This window comes from Streptopelia decaocto, assembly GCF_964273445.1.
Source record: "Streptopelia decaocto genome assembly, chromosome: 2".
NCBI lineage: Eukaryota > Metazoa > Chordata > Aves > Columbiformes > Columbidae > Streptopelia > Streptopelia decaocto.
This window is the reverse complement of record NC_138655.1, coordinates 146,914,757-146,934,706: the sequence shown is the minus strand read 5'-3', so window position 1 is coordinate 146,934,706 and position 19,950 is coordinate 146,914,757. Positions and strand designations below refer to the sequence as shown.

General features: G+C 38.0%; 1 protein-coding gene across 3 annotated transcripts in view; it reads right to left on the bottom strand.

Moving 5' to 3' along the window:
* The window catches only part of WAC (WW domain containing adaptor with coiled-coil), a 61,339-nt gene extending 41,572 nt beyond the window's left edge, over positions 1-19,767 (bottom strand). For 2 of the 3 annotated variants that reach the window (XM_082046545.1, XM_082046544.1), the window contains exons 1-3: positions 19,578-19,767; positions 19,406-19,442; positions 17,798-17,993 (exon numbers count right to left, since the gene is read on the bottom strand). In XM_082046545.1, coding sequence (XP_081902671.1) covers positions 17,798-17,993; positions 19,406-19,442; positions 19,578-19,618 — 274 coding nt within the window. In that variant the 5' untranslated portion in view covers positions 19,619-19,767. The remainder of the gene's footprint in view (positions 1-17,797; positions 17,994-19,405; positions 19,443-19,577) is intronic. The other variant, XM_082046546.1, reaches the window with a different exon arrangement.
* Between the last annotated feature and the right edge of the window lie 183 nt (positions 19,768-19,950).

Genomic DNA, 19,950 nt, shown 5'->3' with positions numbered 1-19,950 from the left:
GCAGTAACTGAACAGCATATCATGGCCATTTTAATTTGCCACACATAGAAGTAATACGACAAAACCATTTTTCTTCACTGCATATTTATGTGGCCTGCTGTATTGAAATAAAATATGGCTGCCTTCCATAGGCAACTAAAAGCATAAAAAGTTGCCATTTTTCTGGCAGAGCCATGGCCTCAGAGAATACACCAACTGTGCAGAAACATTTTCCAGAAATTCATAACATACCAAGTTGAATGCACAGTGCTCTGCCAAAAGAAAGAAAATCCACCCTAATCACTGTACTGCCCAACTGCCCAATTACAGACTCACAATGTCCCTCAGAATAAATATTTTATACCAGTCAACAAGTAGCTCTATGAGCAAAAGAGCTTACAAAGCCTCATCTCCTCCCCTACTGCATCTCCTAACCAGGACAGCAAAGCCTGGTTTTGTAATGTTTGATTCACAGGATAATCACCCCAATGTAAAGAAGCTCTCATGTTTTCCTCCAAGGTACCATCCACACAAAATTTCACGGAAATTAGTCCATAGTACTAGTATAGAAAAGACCAAGAACCATACATACACAGAGTGGGACAGATGACCAATAAGGGATGAAAATTATACTGTCAGCATACAGTTTTCTTCATAATAGAATTTTTTTCTAAAATGCTAGTAAGACAATGACACCTCAAGAAGGAAAAGCCAGGAGCAGTAAACCAATGAAGGTCAAGGACTTGTATTGTTTTACTAATGAACTACTGAAAGGATGCCAAGTTATTACTGATTATTAAAATGAAAAATTTTAGCTTCAAATTTTATCTTAGACATTGCATAACATAACAGTAATTTGCTGTTTTGCTGTCTTCTGCTTATGTTTTTATTTTTAATTAGATCTGCCCAATTTATTTCAGAAACTGAAGTTTAATTTTGAGGCAAACTGTACAAGCTACTCTTGAAAGAAAAACAGTTATCCGACCGTCAAAAAGGAAAGGAAAAGGCAGTAAGAAAAGGGTTCCAATTCAATTCAGAGTTCTCACATGACAATTCAGTGATGTACTGCTCCAGCAGCTAACAGGCAGATTGTTTTCCTAGGGTTGTACTTCAGTCTAAATGGATGTAACAGCTTGATTTGTCCTCACTGGTAGAACAGAGATAAACTTATTTTTGTCTAACCATACCCTTCTAGTTTGCTCCTTTCCTTGTCACAGCTACAGCAAAGTAATTAAGTAACTTTGGGGTTGTTCTTTTCGTCCTCTCAGTAGAAATGAAAAAAAACACTTTTCAACCTATACATAATTTAGAAAATTATCAGGTTCACTGAACAAAGTCCACTGAATTCCCTGAGTTTCTGGAAGAACCAATACTCAAATGTCCCAAGTCATTCCCTTCAGAAAAGCATAAGGGACGAAACATGAATTTCCATTACACTCTAATCAAATCCCTATCAACTTTATTATTCAAAGAAAACCAGTATATTGGCAGCATCTGAGCAACAGACCTGCTTGAACGCCTTCCTGTGTAACCTCATCTGGGTGTTCCTGCTCCGGCAGGGGGATTGGACTAGATGATCTTTCAAGGTCCCTTCCAATCCCTAACACTCTGTGATTCTGTGACTGAATTTCCCTCTTCCAAGCCCTCTGCAGCAATACATCATGAAACGCGAAGGAACAGCCCCCCCACGTAACACAGTACTGAGGGATTCAAGTCCGGCAATCAAAATCTAACAGCACTACAGGGAGACACTGGCGTGCCTCAGGCAACCGTACTGCCACCAGCCTCGGTGAGCAGAACACTGACTGCCACCGGTTTGTGCCTCAGATCAGTCTAAAACCTCCTTAAAAGATAATAACCCCACTACATAAACACAGCAAGAAAGGTGAGAACAGGATTTCGGGTTATGTCAAATATTCAAGGCCAGGTTTGACGGGGCTCTGAGCAACCTGATCTAGTTGAAGATGTCCTTGCTCATGGCAGGGGGCTTAAACTAGATGACATTGGAAGGTCCCTTCCAACACAAACTATTATATGATTCTATATCAAGGTTTTTAAATTGGGTCATAAATAGAAACTAACTTTATGGCTAAGCACCTGATAATAAGCAGTTACCATAAAGATAAATTGTTTGCTTTAATAGAAAACAGCATGCATAAATGTATATTTGGTGTATGTCACAAAAAATCATTTCACTTCTGTCAGATCCCCCGAAATCTCTATTTCTGCAATCACTGATACACATTAAACGTCAGTAGATAATTCCAATTTTACAGTGTTTTTCTCTCAAAACTCAAGACATTTCTAAAAATATATTAGCCATCTGGGATATTTTTAAATTATTACCAACAGGCACCAGATACACAAATCCCCTAACGCTCTGGAGGTATGATATGTTTGACAACTTTTACTTTTCATTCAAGGAGCTTCCCAAAGAAGATAAAACAAATACACTGGAAGAAACACTAATGTTTAACAACATACACCTCAGTGATGTTAAGATGAAAATTGCTTAAGTGCAGACACTTTCTAAAAACTGGGTTTTCCAATGTTTTAAGACTGCAAACACATGGTAATACTATGAAAGATTGATAACACCATAAACTGGTCATCACTGAAAGAAGTATGAATGAAGTCAGAGGTCATGCAGAACAATTTCTGCTTACAAAGGAGAAAAGAAAAAAAAGGCAGTGTACAGCTCTGAAATTATTCCTCCATTTTCTATGCATCAACAGCGTCAAATTAGTACTCCCACTCAGACACTCCAATCAATTAAGCAAGGTAAGACAACCTAATCTCCCTGACAAAATCCTCTGAGTAAAAATAAGATTAAATAATAACAAGGCCATGTTGTTTGGCAGCTCTCAATTTTCTTTTAATATTTTGGGGATAGCTTCTGGGAGACAAAGAACTTTCAGCAGAAGATTCTGCAAAAGCAATAGTACTTACAAATTAACTTGCAGGAAACTTTCCATTACTCAGTTTAAAATAAGGAAGATCAGGTTGCAGTTTTTTCTGAACATAGGTAGTGCTATGCAGTGACAAATGTTTACAACCTTAATCCCATCTTAAAAACTTCCTTCATTTCAACTGAGTGTGTACCACTCAGACTCAGCAACTACAAGTTCATGGACTTGAAGAAAGATTAAAAAAAGAAGTCTCTATTACAAAACACTACTACAATCCTGCAAAAAGGTTAGTCACAGACATACTTAGCACACTTACATCCTTAATATAAAGACTATGGCAGAATCAATAACTAAACCTGTTTAAAAACAAACAAAAAAAACGCAAACCAAGAAAAAACACACACCGTATCTCCCTTCTTAAATGTGTCTTAAAAATATTAACTGTAAGTCACATTATCTCAAATTCGTATCTCATGATACAACAAATTTGACTAGCCTCCAAAAGCATGCAGAATTTTGTCTCATTCAGTTCTATTCTACTTTTATTTTGTAGGCTAACACAAGAACACCTTACTTGTCTTCCACTTACTTAACATCCATCTCTGACCAGGACCAAACACCACTCCAACACAAGATCACTGCTTAAGTGCTATTACTATTTGCCAGTTGAAGAGAATTTTGCTTCTCTTCTAAGACTACAGTCATGTCCAGGAAATTTGTAGTAACCAATCACAAATGAGCACACTAACTTGAAAATATTTACTATTAGAAGTAGTAGCTGCTCAACAAAATTTTACATGATAACTTGTGAAATGATTAGGCTTTGACAAACTACTCATTCAGTTCAGGACATGCTATACCAAATATATATTTATAAAAGTATAAGATATGCAACAAGTATACGGAATTCAATTTTATGCTTATTTAATTTTCATCTGAGAATCATATTTGAAAAGAAGATACGCTAATTACAGTCTGAAAAAAAAAAAGAAGTTAAATCAATTTCTGCCTCATTGAAGTTCTTCGTTAAAAAAAAAGAACGCTGGCCCAGGGTTTGGGGTGGGAGGCAGCAAGCAAGGATCCATCTAAGAATCAATATATACAGCATTGTGGTTTTAATTAGATGGATTCACAGCATTAGTTTCAGGCTGGATGTTTAGCACAGCTTAATAAAGCTACTGTGCAATAGGGTTTTCAAATATCTAAAGCACAGTAAGTGACAAGACAATTCTTCCCTCTTCCCATTAAATAATTCTGAAATATATATTTAAAATTCAACTGGTCTTTCCTGGAATTTCCTTACTGGAGGAAAATATGCCTCCCCACAAAAGCTAAAGTTAAATTTACAAATCGAAAATCTATTTTACGATTCCCCGGTTGCCTAAGTGACTCCTTTTACCTTCCCTAGTTAAGTAAACACTTAAAAAAGGACTATACAGAGACTGCAATCATTAGTGTAGGCAGTGTTTTGCCAGTAAAAGAGGTGAACTTTACACTACTTGACTTTGAAGAGGATCATGTTATTTCTCATATTCAAGTAGAAATAATATTCTTTCAAAAGAAATGAGCGGTTTTGAAAATTAAGTCTGTGTTAACCTGTCAGCAGCAGGTATCTGAATGAGCAAACTCCTCGACCACTTAACTAGAGAAGATCCAAACTCTTGCTGATGTTATTCAAGGTAGACACCTGACATGAACACATCATCAGCCAGAAGAACATAATTATGTCAAATAAACACAGCAGGGAAAAAAAAAAAAAAGAGCACATTACCTAATTTGTACAGAAGAGTTTATGCACAAATGTGCATTATTTAAAATTATATGCCTTAAAAAATTATTTGGGTTTTTTCCATGTAGCAGTGAATAGGTATTTTTGAAACATAATAAATGGGTAGGGCAGATTGTAATTCCCTCTCCCCATTGTTGCTGCTGATGGATTTAAGTAATTCATACCTCTGTTACTCTAGCAAACTCAGTAACAAATCTACCTAGGAAAGCCCTGAGGAAGACTGTTGCTCTGGAGCACAGAAAACAGCATGATACTTAAAAAATCTAGGAAACCAAGGAAGAGGAACTAATCTGTGTAACTGGGTTGGAGCCATAAATAGTTTCTTAAAAATATTTTCAGAAAGCCTGACATGCCTACATATAATAGATTTCTATAATATGGTGAAATATAGAATGTTCCTCTTCCAAAAAAATAAGCTTAAAAAAAAAAATCTTACTAGGGATATTTAAATTCTAACAGCAACATGTGTAACATGCCCAAAAAAGGAGCAGGAGGGATTTTTTGAAAAGTTTAACTACGCTGAGATCTTTTCCATCAGAAAGTGCCAATATCAATATCAGCGCAAATCAACATCATAACTTGGTTTGAATCTAGTAAAGCCTAAGAGTAACATGCCCATTAGCATGAATATTTTTTTCAAATTATATTTTCTTTTAACAAAAAGGCTGATCTTCAGATTTCTGGAATAAACAGATTAAAGAACACTATTGTCAAAACCCAAATCACTGAAATCTTCTCAAATCTTTAGGTACAGCTACAGAATAAATGTGAAGCTCTCACTTCACTAAAACAGGCCACAAACTATTCAAGTGTTTGCTAAAAAAAAGTGTGTTTTAAAAAACATTTTTAAGTATTAGCTGATTGCATTTTGTTTCTGCAGAAATTAATGTGCATGTTCACAGTTTATCTTTTCAGAAGCTTTTCTCTGGTAGGCAGCTCCTCAGACAACTATACGGAGTAATGGCAGCACGAGTTTCAAAGTCCACTCTTCAAGGGACAACAGCAAGTAGCAGTAAATTCAAGATGCACGGTATTTGGCATTAAAAACATATACAAAGATGACACAGCTAAATACATTTTTTTTTCCTCTTAATTTATTGAAGTGACTCAACGTCATTCCCCTTTCAGGACCCACTAGGTGAGAACTTCTATTTTATTAGCTGAGCACTATATACACACACCAAAGGAGAAACACCTCCAAGTTCTATTCTTCCCCACATAAACTCAGCAGTGTTTCGAGTTTTTGAGAAGGCACAGATAAGCCTCTTTCGTTTACACTTTCAGTGGCTATGTTAACTGCCTAAAAGTAAGAAAATGGTAAGAAGGAATTTCATGTTATCCAATGAACTAGACCCACAAAATAAACAGAAAACAACAACAACAAACCACCAAACCCAAACACACAACCCACACTGATTTTATAGTAGGAATTTCCTGAGCCACAAAATCATATGCCTTCAACCACTGCTTCCTAAAAGCAGAGAAGGTACGAACTGATCAAACACATGCAGCTAACATTTTCTAACCAAATACATAAACATGCGAGATGACACAATATTTTCATAACATGCAGCTTTTTCTGCATTTTTAAAACAAGTATCACAAATATTTAAACAGGAAAATATAATTTTACAAATTTCTTTAAAATTCCTTTATATTTTCTCCCCGGTAAGAAGCTATACTAGTTCAACCATGTTCAGGCTTTATTATCATTATTATTATTCAAAATTTTATTAAAATTACTGCAAAAAGGATAAGTGACCGATTTCCATTCAATATTGGCTTATTTAAGATTTAAATAAAACCAGTTTAATCTTTATATAAGCAGAAGAAACCTAGTTTATACTGCTGCTCATCTCATACTGTAGCCATCTTAGTCTCTAAGCCCAGATCTGTTTCTCTCATTCACAGCCAAAGATAAAGCTAAGGACAGGACTCAGAAAAATGGATAGCAGGGAACCAGATGTCACTGCCAAGTCCTTGTCCTATGTTCAATTAGCCACTCTGCTTCCTTTATAGTCACAATTAATTACAAGAAAAATATCCAGATAGGTCAGCAGACTTCAAATGGAGGCAAGGAAAAAAAAAAAAAAAGGCCAAAGTTTCATTCATATACTTCACTGTGTACCTTGACTTTATTATCTTATATATTTGAAAGCTGTCCCTGCAAAGACTGTTGACTATTTCAAGGAACACTTTATTTAGTACATCTTACAAGTTCTTTCTGCTTATAACACGCCTCTTCAAGAAGTTCGGTGATACACAATAACTTTTGTTGAGTGAAAACTTCTGTATCAGAATTCAGAAGGAAATAGATTCTGAATCTGTTTTAATTCTCAGTACACTTAAATTAAAACTGTAAATAAGAAGAAAATATGTGGAAATGGCAAAAAACAGAATTTGATAAATCTAAAACAGCTTTTAAATTTAACCCCATACTTTTGGAGAGGAAACAAAAATATAATTTTAGCTTAATTATTCTCTACATTCACTTCACATTATCCTGCATAAACATGATCTATACACAGGGAGTTTAAGGAGTGCAGCATTTCTCTATCTCAAAGAGAAATCTTTACCTACAGAAACTATCAATTACTCTCCAACTTTCAAATTAACAAATTTAACTTTGAAATCAAATGTGTGCTGGGAGGTGGTGAGGGTGGGAAGGGAAAGGCCTTATATATCACTCTAAAAAGCATGCAAGACAAGCATGTCAACCTTTCTTTAACAAGTTCTTCTGGCAGAGAAATTTAAGAAGAAATTGATGGCACGTCATATGCAAATTCCACAAATGTAAAACAAGTAAAACAATTTCAAGATACTCAAATACTGTTGAAGTAGATGAAATTGTGCAGTTATGGCCAACTAACTAAAATCCAAACTGGTAAATATATACATCAGTGAAAAACATCAAAAGCCTGCACTGAAGTGAAAGTGTGCAATCAACTTTGAAGAAAAACATTCTACATACTATGTCTGCTACAGACTGTACTGAACTGCAGATAAATTCTGAACAAATTAGATAGTAAGAAATTTCAGAGATCTGATCATCTAGACTATAGTCAATCCCAAAGATATTTTAGGATACCTGCTCCTAAAAATAGTATGCACTTAAAAAGCACACAAAACTTAAAACTGTACCAGTGTAGCACGTACCTGCAAATACTGAATTCTACTGCCAATAGGTCCATCATAGTCCCACCTGACCCCCCAACAGCACTCAAAACAACGTATTCTCAATGACCAAAAATCCTACAGTTGAATATGAAACACATTCACAAGTTCATAATCTTCAGATGCCATGAGCCAAATCAGCCACTTGGGAGGGAAAAAGTCATCACAGAAATACTACTTACAAAGTCAATTAAAAATTTTTAATCCCTTTTAATTTGAAGTCCACTGATCTACAATAATTAAACTAGAAATATTCACATTACTGTTTCAGCTATCAGTGGACCTCCGATCAACTAGTTCAAATTTCCACATGAAACAAACCTTAGAAAACTGGTTTTACATCATCTCGCTTCAAAACTGCCAGTGCTGCAAAAATCATCACAATAAGTCATTCCAATTGTTATTAACAACATTAAAAATTGTGCCAAAATTCTACTTTCTGAATATTTAGGCTAAACTAACTAGATCTTGCAGCTTTGTTTGCTATATTCATGAACTTGTGCACATGCCATTTCTTTTCCCTGTAATTATTAATCAAATAAACCCTCAATGTTTTCTTTGTAACTATAGCAAGAGCTCTTTAAGCCTCTCCTTCTAATGCATGAGTTTCAATTGTGGTCATTTTCTTGCTGCTTCTCTGAAAATCTGCAGTTTTGCATACTTTCTAAACCGTGAGAATCAAACCAGAGACTGTATTCCAGTAGCTGTCATATTAGCACTAAGAGGCAATCTCTCTAGTCCTACTTGACATTCCTCTGATCATATATCCTTTCTGGCTAACACTGCACTCAATATTTATGCTCCTAATTGTGTATGAGTTTCACATCTGTTTTAAAAGTCATCGCTCTGCACAGTATCCACTTTCTGTGAAGTCCTACATTCCATCCTGTCATCTCCTTCCTGTAACTTTTTACCCAGTGCACCACTTCTACATGTTGCTGTAGATCAATTAGCATTTTCACTTTCACATAACCTAGCTAGCTCTGTAGTAGTCAACAGTGTTTACTACTTGCCACTCAGTCTCAAATTACTGATAGTGTATGAATGATCCTACTATTCTTCCTTGTAGATAAAAAAACATTACCTAGGTCCAAGAGCAAACCTATGCACATTTAAAAATAATTTTTAAAAAAATCAGCTCATTCGATGATCAGAAGTTTTATGGTTTTGGGATCTATCAGTTACCAGTTTTTGATCTATAAAACACCCAACGTAAGCAATATTTCTTAGTTAAAGATCTCAAAATATTTTACTCGGCAGCTAAGACTCGCCTACTTCACGTCTACCCAACACAGCAGGTCAAAGAAATTAGTTGATATGTATCAGAAAATTAACAACAGAAGTTTAGACAGAAAAAAAAAACTCTTGAAGACTCCTGCTGCCTCTCACGCTCTAGGATTTTAGCTCTGGAAACTGATTTCTGATGGCCTTGCCCTTGTCATGAAGCACTTTAATACTGCATTTCATTTCTCTTTTTGAGCAATGACAAAACCAGGATACTAACATTTTTATCATACCTCTGCTAGAGAAACAAGGTAAGTTAGGTTTCAAAACTGAGGCAGAAAAAGTCGCAACATTAAATGTTTACATACTGTTCCTTTGCAAGTCTTCTCATTACAGCAGTCACAGTAAGGAACAGCATGGTTATCCCAAAGTAATAGGGGGCCTCAAATGTCTTCAGGCCTCTTGCTTTCCATTAATTTCAAACATAATATAACATTGCTGCATGCACAGAAACCTAAGTCAAAGCCACAAAAGCTTACCAGAGATCTCCTAACCCATTTGATAAAAATGAAGAGCAAATAGCAAGGTCTCTTGTCAGTCATCTACTCAAAAATTTATCTCCCTTTCCAGTAACTTGGATGGCAGACTTTCCATCTGGACATTATTCTTGAATACTGCTCCAGGAAGCTACTTCTAGCCAGTAGGTAAGTACAGTTTGTGCCTTAAAACATGCATCTCACTTCACAAGCTTGAAAGTAGGGAGAAAAATTAAACACTGCACAAGAGGAAAAGGAGGGATGCAAAAGTGTATGTAGGAGAATTCCAGGCTATTTCACTGGGTTTTTTTGTTGTTGTTTTGGTTTTGCTGTTGAAGGTCTAAGAAAAACTTCCTGTAGCAGGAAAATAAGAATCTGATTCTAGACACTTTTGAATAATTTAATAAGTGTTCAAAATGTACAGGATCAGCAGTCTATTTTAGAAGCTTACGCTTCAAAAATCCATGCAATTTGGTCCCTACATATTCACTACCACAAACTTTCCACTTACTACAGATTAATTTCAAAATACTGTTTCACAAAGAAACACTTCCAACAAAAATTAAAATAAATAAAAATTTTAGCCTATGGTATAATTCTAAAATTACTCCCTGTGCATACAACTGCAGACAGAAAGCTCTGAATTCAGAAAATGGATAAAATATTCAGCAAAAACTTGGTAAGCCACAAGAGTTGTTAGTGGTTTTTTAATAGGCAAAAGTAGTGAAAGGATACAGGTTCATGTCAAAAACTAGACATGAATTCCCTGTATGATTAGGTCAGTGCTTTCAAATGGAAAAACACACTAGTAAAAAGCAAACCTGCACAAAATGCATCAAACAAGCCAAAGAAGCCCGGAACTAAACAGCATTCTTTTACTACTAGCAAAAGCTTATTGGGATAAAGGAACAGCTAGTGAACTTATATGCTTTTTCTAGTGTAGTTTTATTGTTAAAAGCTAGGAAGTCTGTTGAAGGTCTTTAAGAAAGGAAACAGAATCCTTTAAGACTGAAGTTACAGAACACTTGCAGTCAAGTACAACGAAGTTTGGTGACCCCTTCAGAATCAAGAAAAAACATTAGGGAGGATAACAATCTTACTCAATACAAATAAATGCTTCCCTCTTTTCAAGTGTTACATTTAAGCCCAGAAAGGATTCATTTGTACACTACAACAAACTACTGACAAAGCATAAGCCCAGAAGCATCAGTATTGAGAACCGCCTTTCATTGCCAGTGCATTTTTTTTCCTTACTGAACAACTATATAAGGAACACATTCTCTGGATATTCAGAAGTTTTTCCCTGGAAGTGCCTATTAAATTGTAAAAAAGCCTGACATAATAAACAAATGTAGTTAACCCTGTAAGTTGGGTGCCATTAAATTACTATTTTCCACAGTAATTACAGCATGATCTCCTCCCTCAGCCAAAACAAAGGCAGAGCTTTCTCTTCCAAGTCCTGCATAGTTTTAATGACACTTGGCTTACTCAGTACTTTATATAGAATAGGTAGAAACTACAGGGAAAACAAGTGTAATCTGTCAATAAACAATATTTCTCAGAAAGCAGCTGTGTCTCAAACAGTAGTTGAGGAGCTAACTTGGATTGAGAATGGATTGAGAGCAGTCCTGAGGAGGACTTGAGGGTGTTGGCTGATGAGGCTGAACATGATCCCACAATGTGCACTTGCAGCCCAGAAAGCCAACCGTATCCTGGGCTGCATCAAAACAAATGGGGCCAGCAGGTTGAGGGAGGTGATTCTGCACCTCTACTCTGTTCTGGTGAGACCCCACCTGGAGTGCTGTGTCCATCTCTGGGGCCCTGAACATGAGAAGGACATGGACCCGTTGGACTGAGTCCAGAGGAGGCCATGAAGATGATGAGAGGGCTGGAGCACCTCTCCTGTGAGGACAGGCTGAGAGAGTTGGAGTTATTAAGCCTCAAGAAGGCTCTGGGGAGACCTTCCAGTACCTAAAGGGGACCTACAAGAAAGCTGGAGAGGGACTTTTTACAAGGGCATGTAGGGATAGGACAAGCAGTAATGGCTTTGTACTGAGATACAAGGAAGAAATTCTTCACCATGAGGACAGTGAGGCCCTGGCACAGACTGCCCAGAGAAGCTGTCTCTGGCAGTGTTCAAGGACAAGCTGGATGGGGCTTTGAGCAACCTCGTCTAGTTGAAGGCATTCTGTCCTACAAGAGGGGACTTGGAACTAAGTGATCTTCAAGGCCCCTTCCAACCTAAACCATTCTATGAGTCTACAAACTTCAACTGGGAGACATTAGAAAATACAGGGTAACCCCAGTAAAAAAGGCTACATAATTTACAAACTGCTCTCTTTACTGTGGCCTAGTAGCAGGCAGCTAATCAGAAACTAACAGTTTTCATTGCTTCTTTTAATATTCAGAAAAGCAACCCAAAAGTACAAGTTTAATAGGCTCTACATTCCATTTCTGCCAAGTCAGAGGCTACAAGCACTAAGAAAGCATAATGCTAAGTAAAAATCATTGCCTTATGATTAGCTATGTACCAAAGATACTCAAATTTAACAAATCTTGTTCACAGACAGCATTTTCCCTTTTCCAAATCATAAAATAAGTTTACATACAAAAGTTTACCAGGTCAAGCTATCAGACTGACTTAAACATATTACACTTACAGTCCAAATACTAAGTTTATGAGTTCTTAAAACACTTAAAGATACATATTTCTGTAAACAGACCAACCACAAAGGAAAACCTTATATATTTTATATACTAGCAAATAGAAGAAACAAAGGACAGTAAGTGAAATTGGAAGTTGTCAAAGTCCTAATAGCAACAGATTTTTGGAACTGACTGCAGCAACAGGTTATAAACTAACAGTATTGGTAATTGCCATTCCCTGCAGCTTCCACTTTGGATAAGGTCTCCCATTAATGCATCTTTCTCACAACCTACACCAGATACTTGAACTTCATGAAAAGAAACACAAATCTTTCCATCCACCTAAATGCATAAAGACTTAACACTTCATACCATCTTACTAATATCACAATTATTTCCTAATATCAATAATATAAAATTAAGGGTTTATATCTTAAATCTTACGCTTTTTAAAGGCTTTGCAGCTATTTTTCAAAAGCAATTTTGAACATTAACATTCTAAACTTCAAAATTCTAAACATTCAAAATTAACAAAGTACTTACACAAGTTATATCTTTTACTGTGATTCTGTGATCACATACTTTGTAATTTCTTTTCTATCAGAGATTCTTCACAGCAGACTAACTAAAAAACCCCAAACAAGCAAAAAAAAATCCAACAATAGAACCACAGTTAAACAGTTGATCCAGCAAAAATTCACTTCAGAAATATACTCAATAAACAGAAAAGCTACTTTTTATCTAAAACTGTGAAAACTTTAAAGGCAACTTAAAATTGCACCCTCCACCAAGTGAAGGTGCTAGTACTAGCAAGACCTGAAAGCAAGCTTTTATCAAAATTAGAAAACAACAGATCTACTTTTTCATCCTTTTTTTTTGTTAATCCAGATAAAAGCTTCTAAGAGGTGAGTGGTCCTGGAAACAATTGTATTTATCTTGAAAAGCAAATGAACCACTAAACCCCCACCTCCTTTAGAGCCATCCAAACAGCCAATTTTCAACCAACCAGAGGAGCAAGTCACCTCTTTTACATTTGGATGGTACAGGGAATGTTCAAAGCAGGTTTCATTGAGAACCTACTCTCATCTGTGATCACAAGACTTCCCTCATCCCAGTTTTGATCATACAGTTACAGTAAAGAAACAGTTTTCATAGTAATGAATAATTACTTCACCATTAACAGCAGTTAATACTAACTAAACAGATAGAAGCTGTTCTAGCTTCTTCCTTGACCCTCCATAATACTTCATTACTCTCACCTTCCCTCTTTCCACCTACCCTGCCATTTCCTCTTTCCAATGCACATCACCCAGGCAGCTGCCACTCCGTTGCACCTGCCCTAATGCCCCGTTCATTCTTGCTAATTAAATCAACAGTTATAACTGATCTTGTCCTTCTCTACTGTGAGGGTTGCTAAGACAGGAAAGAAAAGCCAGCTCTCCGCTTCTGGCTGTTCACTGTCCCTTTTGCTCTGAGGACTCCGAACTCCTCCAGGGATCACTAGAAACAAAGCGAGTCAACACTTAATTACAGAAGGTGCTACCACCACCTCAACAAAACTAGGAACTTCTGACTTAAAATATTCCATTCAGTCTCTAATAGCAGTAATATTTTGAATCTCTAGAACCTTAGTACAGTCAGTAACACTGGTCATTGATATTACTCTTAATTGCCAATTAAAAAAAATATGCAAAAGAAACATACTCAGAAAAGTTCAGTTATATTTTGGAATTTAAATATCATAAGTTCTACTCAAATTTTATTAAAATAGCCTACATAGCACACAACCCAGCAAAAGACTTCATGCTGTGTATATTAATGCTCTCCATTTGTTATTTTAAACAATTCAATAACATCATTACAAGAAGCAAACACAGATTTCCAAAGTCTCTTAAACCTAAACACAGCAAAACACTCAGTATCTTACTCACGATAAGAACCAATTCTGAGTACATGTGGCTTAACTGAACTTGTTTTGCACAAAGTTCTACTACGTATCTTAGTTGGTCATTCTGCCCCATACACTGATGTAGAAAGAAACATCTTCTCTTTATTACCAAGGGCTGCATCTTGCAATTTTCACTCCTGAATAAAATCATAGAATAATCTGGGTTGTAAGGGACCTCCAAAGGTCATCTAGTCCAACTCCCCTGTATATCTATGTCCTTTATAGCATTCCCAAAGGTACTGTACTTATCGCATCACTATGTTTTCTTTCCTGTAAACCAATATCACCCAAGTTATGCATTTAAAAAGACCTACAAGGATCATCTATGCTCTCAGTCTGTCCATCCTCAAGCACAAGATACCTCAAACCTTTGTAGTTTCCTTTTTACTTTAATGGAAACACTTTTCCAGATCTACAATGACCTTCCTAGTTCTATTTCCTGTAAACAGCGCTAGGTTGAAGTCCCTATTTGTTACTGTTAAGGAACTTCGCACTTGAGTTAGTCTGGTAAGACCCCCCTCATCTCTTCCAACTGCATATTTGCCTTTAGCAGCTGACCTAGAAATAAGAGATGCACTGAGGGGGGTAGCTGTTCATTATGTTTTAAACACTTGCATACAGAGGCAATGTCCGTATGCACAAGGACCTGAAAGCAAGAACACAATTACTGTCGTTTTTTGATATGCTGGCTGTACAAGTAGTCTGGAAACCAGGGATGTGACAAAAAATTGCAAGTACTCTCCCATGTTTAGTCCAAGGTAAAGTTATAAGTCCCTCTTCAGAGAAACAGTCATCTCTGTATGTAGTCTCTTCCCACAGAAATCGTGCACTAAGCAACTTTGGAAAGTGCTTTGTTTGCACTGTATCAGTACAGAGGGCTTACCCATAACACACGTTTTAAAACCTTAATTGAAAGCAATTGTACTTCTTACCATGGATTACAGTTCTACAAACACAAAAGATTCTGCCAGGAATAATACAAAAATAAGCTGTAACAACAAATCCCTTTATACAGGTACCAAAAGTATTCACAGGGGGACGTTCTACCAATTTTTGAATTACTAATTTTCAATAAATTTAATTATAGCTCCTACATTTCATAGGTGTACACTTGAATCTTCAACTGACATTTAGCCAGTTGCCTTTACCACTAAAGAAAAAAAAATAACCAGTCATGACTAAATGAGTCCCAGCTATCAGCATACTACACTACTGAATCTTCCTGTTTAACTTCAGAGCAAATATCATTAATAGACATAAAGGAGTGATTTCTTAAACACTGACTCGAAAGGGAGAGATTAGGTTAATTCGGCTTTACATTCAGCTGTAATAATCCAGATTTTTGTTCTATTTTATTTTCTAATGGATAAGAGGAAAAATAGATTGATTGTTTGGAACTTTAATGCTGTTTGGGGAAATAAATAATGGAGATTTTTCAATTAGGTTTGTTTTGTTAAGTTCAGCTAGATCACAGGAAGGCAATAACACCTTTGTAGTAGTTCCAAATCAAGCACCACTGGTTTTACAATAATGAAATGCACAGCAATTAAAAAAATACAAAACTTTTCCCTCAGTAGATTTAAAAAGAAAAGAAAACAAGCCAGAAAACGACAGTAGCACAGCAAATTAATACTTTTCAAGTCAAGGACTTCAATGAAAGTTTTAGCTTTTTAATTTTTTTTTTCTATTGTATGTCTGTAATTGCAAAACTAAGGGACTACTGTATTAATAACAGTATCTCAGTGTAATTCAATAGCGAACAAGGCAGATTATTAGATTATTTCTTCTGCATATTAGCAATATGCCAATATCTATAATACCACAGAGTTTCACCTACACCAAAGCATAACACCTACCTTCAATTCATACTGACAGAAAGATTCAGTAAATCATAGTGGGACACAGAAAATAAGATGCAATGAGCTCAAACTTGCTCAGACTGTTTAAGACTACTTCCTTCTTCCAGTCTAATAACATGTGATGTACAAAGGACCACTTTCAGATCAGAATAAAGGAAATTTTCCACTGTGTTAACAGCCTGGGGAAGGAGAAAGTACAGCAGGATAATGTTCCTTCTACTTATAATACCACAATAATTACTTTTCCTTCATCATTACTGTATACATCCATGCTTCAGGTCATTCACCAACTATTAAATCCAGCTGGACTCAGTGCAAACTTCAGAATGTCCTTCCTATCTTAAAAACAATTCCAACACACAAAAAAGCAAATATGCTCCCCATAAAGAGCCTCAACCTCCAGATGTTTTCATGTATGCATAACTTCACTAAATGCAGCTGCACTGAAGCAGAAAGAATTACTGACTGTAGCAAAACTAAGCAGAATTGCAAGAGTATGTAGGACAAGTATCTTTGGACAGGTGAACAGGAAATAAGAGAGGACACCTCTGTGTCCTAAAACATAGCACAGAAGAGCAGCCTACTGGCTTTGCAAGTGCATTTAATTCTGAGATTCCTATACTTTCAAGTACAATCAGATATAATGAAAACAGTGTACTAACAAAAGATGCTTGTTTTTATAATCCTTCTACACAGTATTATCACATTATCAGTGGTCTACAGAGCCTCTGTATTAATCCAAAGAAAGAAAAATAAATAGGAATTGTAAGAACACTCAGGTACTATAAACACATTTGTGGTGTGGAACTAGTATTTCCTAACAGGTACTTACAGATATTTTAACGATTCTAACATGTAACAACAGTGCTGTAATAAATACATCTGTACACCATAAGTTGTGAACTTTATATAGAACAAAGAAACACTGATTGAAAGCTCTAAGTTCTCCAATACTTCACTTTATAACTTGATACAGACAAAACACAGTCATTACAAAACAGAAAATACGCTTCCAAAATCAGGCAGTAACCAGGATTTTCTGAACTGCAACTGTTACATTTTTATTAAATGGAAAACCCTAGTCCTTCCTTTTTCTAGGAAGCAGGGATGGAAAACAACATCAGTTAAAAAATATTGGGGATATCACTACTGTCTACAATATCCTGCAAAAACACAGGAGGCTGACCTGTTTCTGAACACTGCTCTCTAAGCTCCTGCCAAAAAGGCTCAAGTAAGTGCTATCCTTTTCTGATTGTTAGGAGTTCAACACAGCAGGTAAATATGGAGAAGTTTCTTCTCCATTTCTTACAGGGTTTAGCCTATGAAGCAGGTAACTGCACAATATAGCACCATAATAAATATTTTTTAAAGTCTCTGAAACAGCTAATAGTTATTGTTAGCATAACATTTGACGTTATTACATGTTGCAGTATGTCTAGTGTAAGTCAGACATACCAGTTTAAAGAAAAAAAAACACAACAAAACAACCCAGACATTTATTTAATCTTTGTGGTTATTAGAAAAGCTACAATACCTGTAAAAATAAGAAAATTGATAGGTATTAGAACATCTAAATGATTGCTTCCAATTAAACTTGCACATTGGTTACACTGCTGTCCTCCAAGTACAGTACCAGGCACATTTAGTGTAACACTCATCACCTGAGCAATAATGGCTGAATTTTAATATTTGTGAGAAATTGCTTAAATAAAGGTTAATTAAAGATAACTCACCACCATCCCTCTCTCTAACTCTGTGAGCATGGACACTTTTTGCTTTACTGTGCCCTGTGTTGTCACCATACTTGTTTTCAGGGCTATCAGAGCGCCGCAACATTTTATTTGGTGGTGAAGGATCTGTGGTGTCTCGCATCTTGTCATGACGGTGATCACCACCACCGGGGTGACTCTTGGATGAGTACTTAAGAGCCTGTAACAGATCACAAGAGAACAAGCATTTATATTAGGTATGAAGTTACAGAACTGATGTTAAAATGTTATTTCTAAATTTTAGATCTCTTTCCAAAACACTTTGCAAAGTTAATTAACTTTCATTTCCCATTTAAACAATCAGCAATAGTCTTTCTAATTTTCATTACCTACATTAAAGCAACAAGTTCTGTAATTAGAACTCAAACCATTTTCTCCCTCTATCACATCCAACATAGCACTTGCTGTTAAGATAAGACTACTTTATCTTTTCACTGATGGACTACACACTTTCAGCAGTAAATGAGCCGCAGTACTTCTGCACTTTTGGGAGAAGCACAAGTCTTCACTTGGTATGAAGAATATACGCAGAAAGTTACACTGAATCAGTGTAAACTTTGAATATGTCCTCCATTCTGTAGCCAAGGCCACTCGGTTTCACCACTACCTTCAACTTCTGTAGTGCTTTTCAGTGCTACCAATCCTGTGTCAGATGTAGTTAAAAGCCCTAGAATTCTGGGGGCCCACAACACATAATGTGAAGATTCATTTTGAAGTATTTACCAAAAACTACATGTTCTGCCTCACTTTGACCTGCTTTATTTTGCAGTGGCAAGTGTTTACATTTACATGAACAGTCACTGACAGCTGGCTTGGACTGTCAGATTACACCTCACAGTCATACAAATACACAGACATGTAATAAAACAATTCTATTCTGTGCCCCAAGGAGAGCAATATCACAATATAAGGCATTCCCCAGATTCACACCCCAAGAACTGTTTTTTTATCAGTAGACACAGCAGAGGAATACAGTATCCAACCTTACAGAAATTGAAGTTATTGTCAGCAGCTTAAGGGTTTGATGGTTTCTTAACATGCCTAGCAGCTGGCAACTGCAGAAATTAAGACTCACTGGCAACCCCAGTTATCCAGGGTCTAAAACCATGCTCTGCTCAGGTTACAGTCCACAGCAGCAGTTTTGGGGAGAAGAAAGGACTTGGGGAGGGGAGTGAGGGAAGAACAAGATGCCTTTTGTTTTTAAAAGGAAAACACTCACCTCCCCCTGGATCTCCACTCCACTGCAAGCGACCCCGGGTCGCTCTCCCGCCCGTCGCACCGTTCCCTCCCCAACTCCTAGGCCCAAGCCCTCCCAGGGTCGCACTAGGCCTCTCCTCCTGGCCCCGGCCCCGCAGGCCTCAGCAGAGCACCGGAGCCCCGCTCCCCCCGCGCGCGGCCGCTGCCGCCCCCACCTCCGCCCCCCCCGGGCCCGAAACGGCGCCGAGGGACGGGACCGAGGCGTCTGTTGCACCGCGGCCTGCGGCGGCGGCCGAAGCCTCCGCTGGAGTAGCTCCCCCCCCCTTCTCCTCCCCTGCTCCTCCTCCTGGGCCTAGCGGCCGGCGCTCAAGGTACCTGGTAGGGCTGCGAGTCCCCCCTGCGGTCGTGACAGCTAAAGAGAAAGCGAGAGAGAGAGAGACGTTAGCGAACAACCGTTACCGGCCGCCGGGGAAGGGGGCCCAAACATGGCGGAGGGGAGGGGGAGACCCCGCGGGGCCACGGGCCAGAGGAGGAGGAAGGGATTTACCCATCACTGAGTCTCTGCTGTTTCCTCGCATACATTACCATCAATGCCCGGCCTGTGTGTGTGAGTGTGAGGGGACCAGGAGGGGACGGCCGCGGCCGGGCCACAGGCGCCGAGGGGGGAGGAGGGGGAGGCAGCGCTCCGCCTCGCCGCCGACCGGGGGCAGGGAGGGGGGAAGGGAGGGAGGGGGCGGCTCGGGCAGCTCGGCTGGGAGCAGCGCTCACGGGCCCATCTCCTCTGCGCACAGCGAGGGGGGAGACGCCAGCAACTCGGCCCCGCGCGCGCTGAGACACTCCGGGAGCACGGACGTCGCCACCGCTCCTGCTGCTGCTGCCGCCGCGGCCGCCTCCTCCCCCCGCTGCGCCCGCCGCCACCG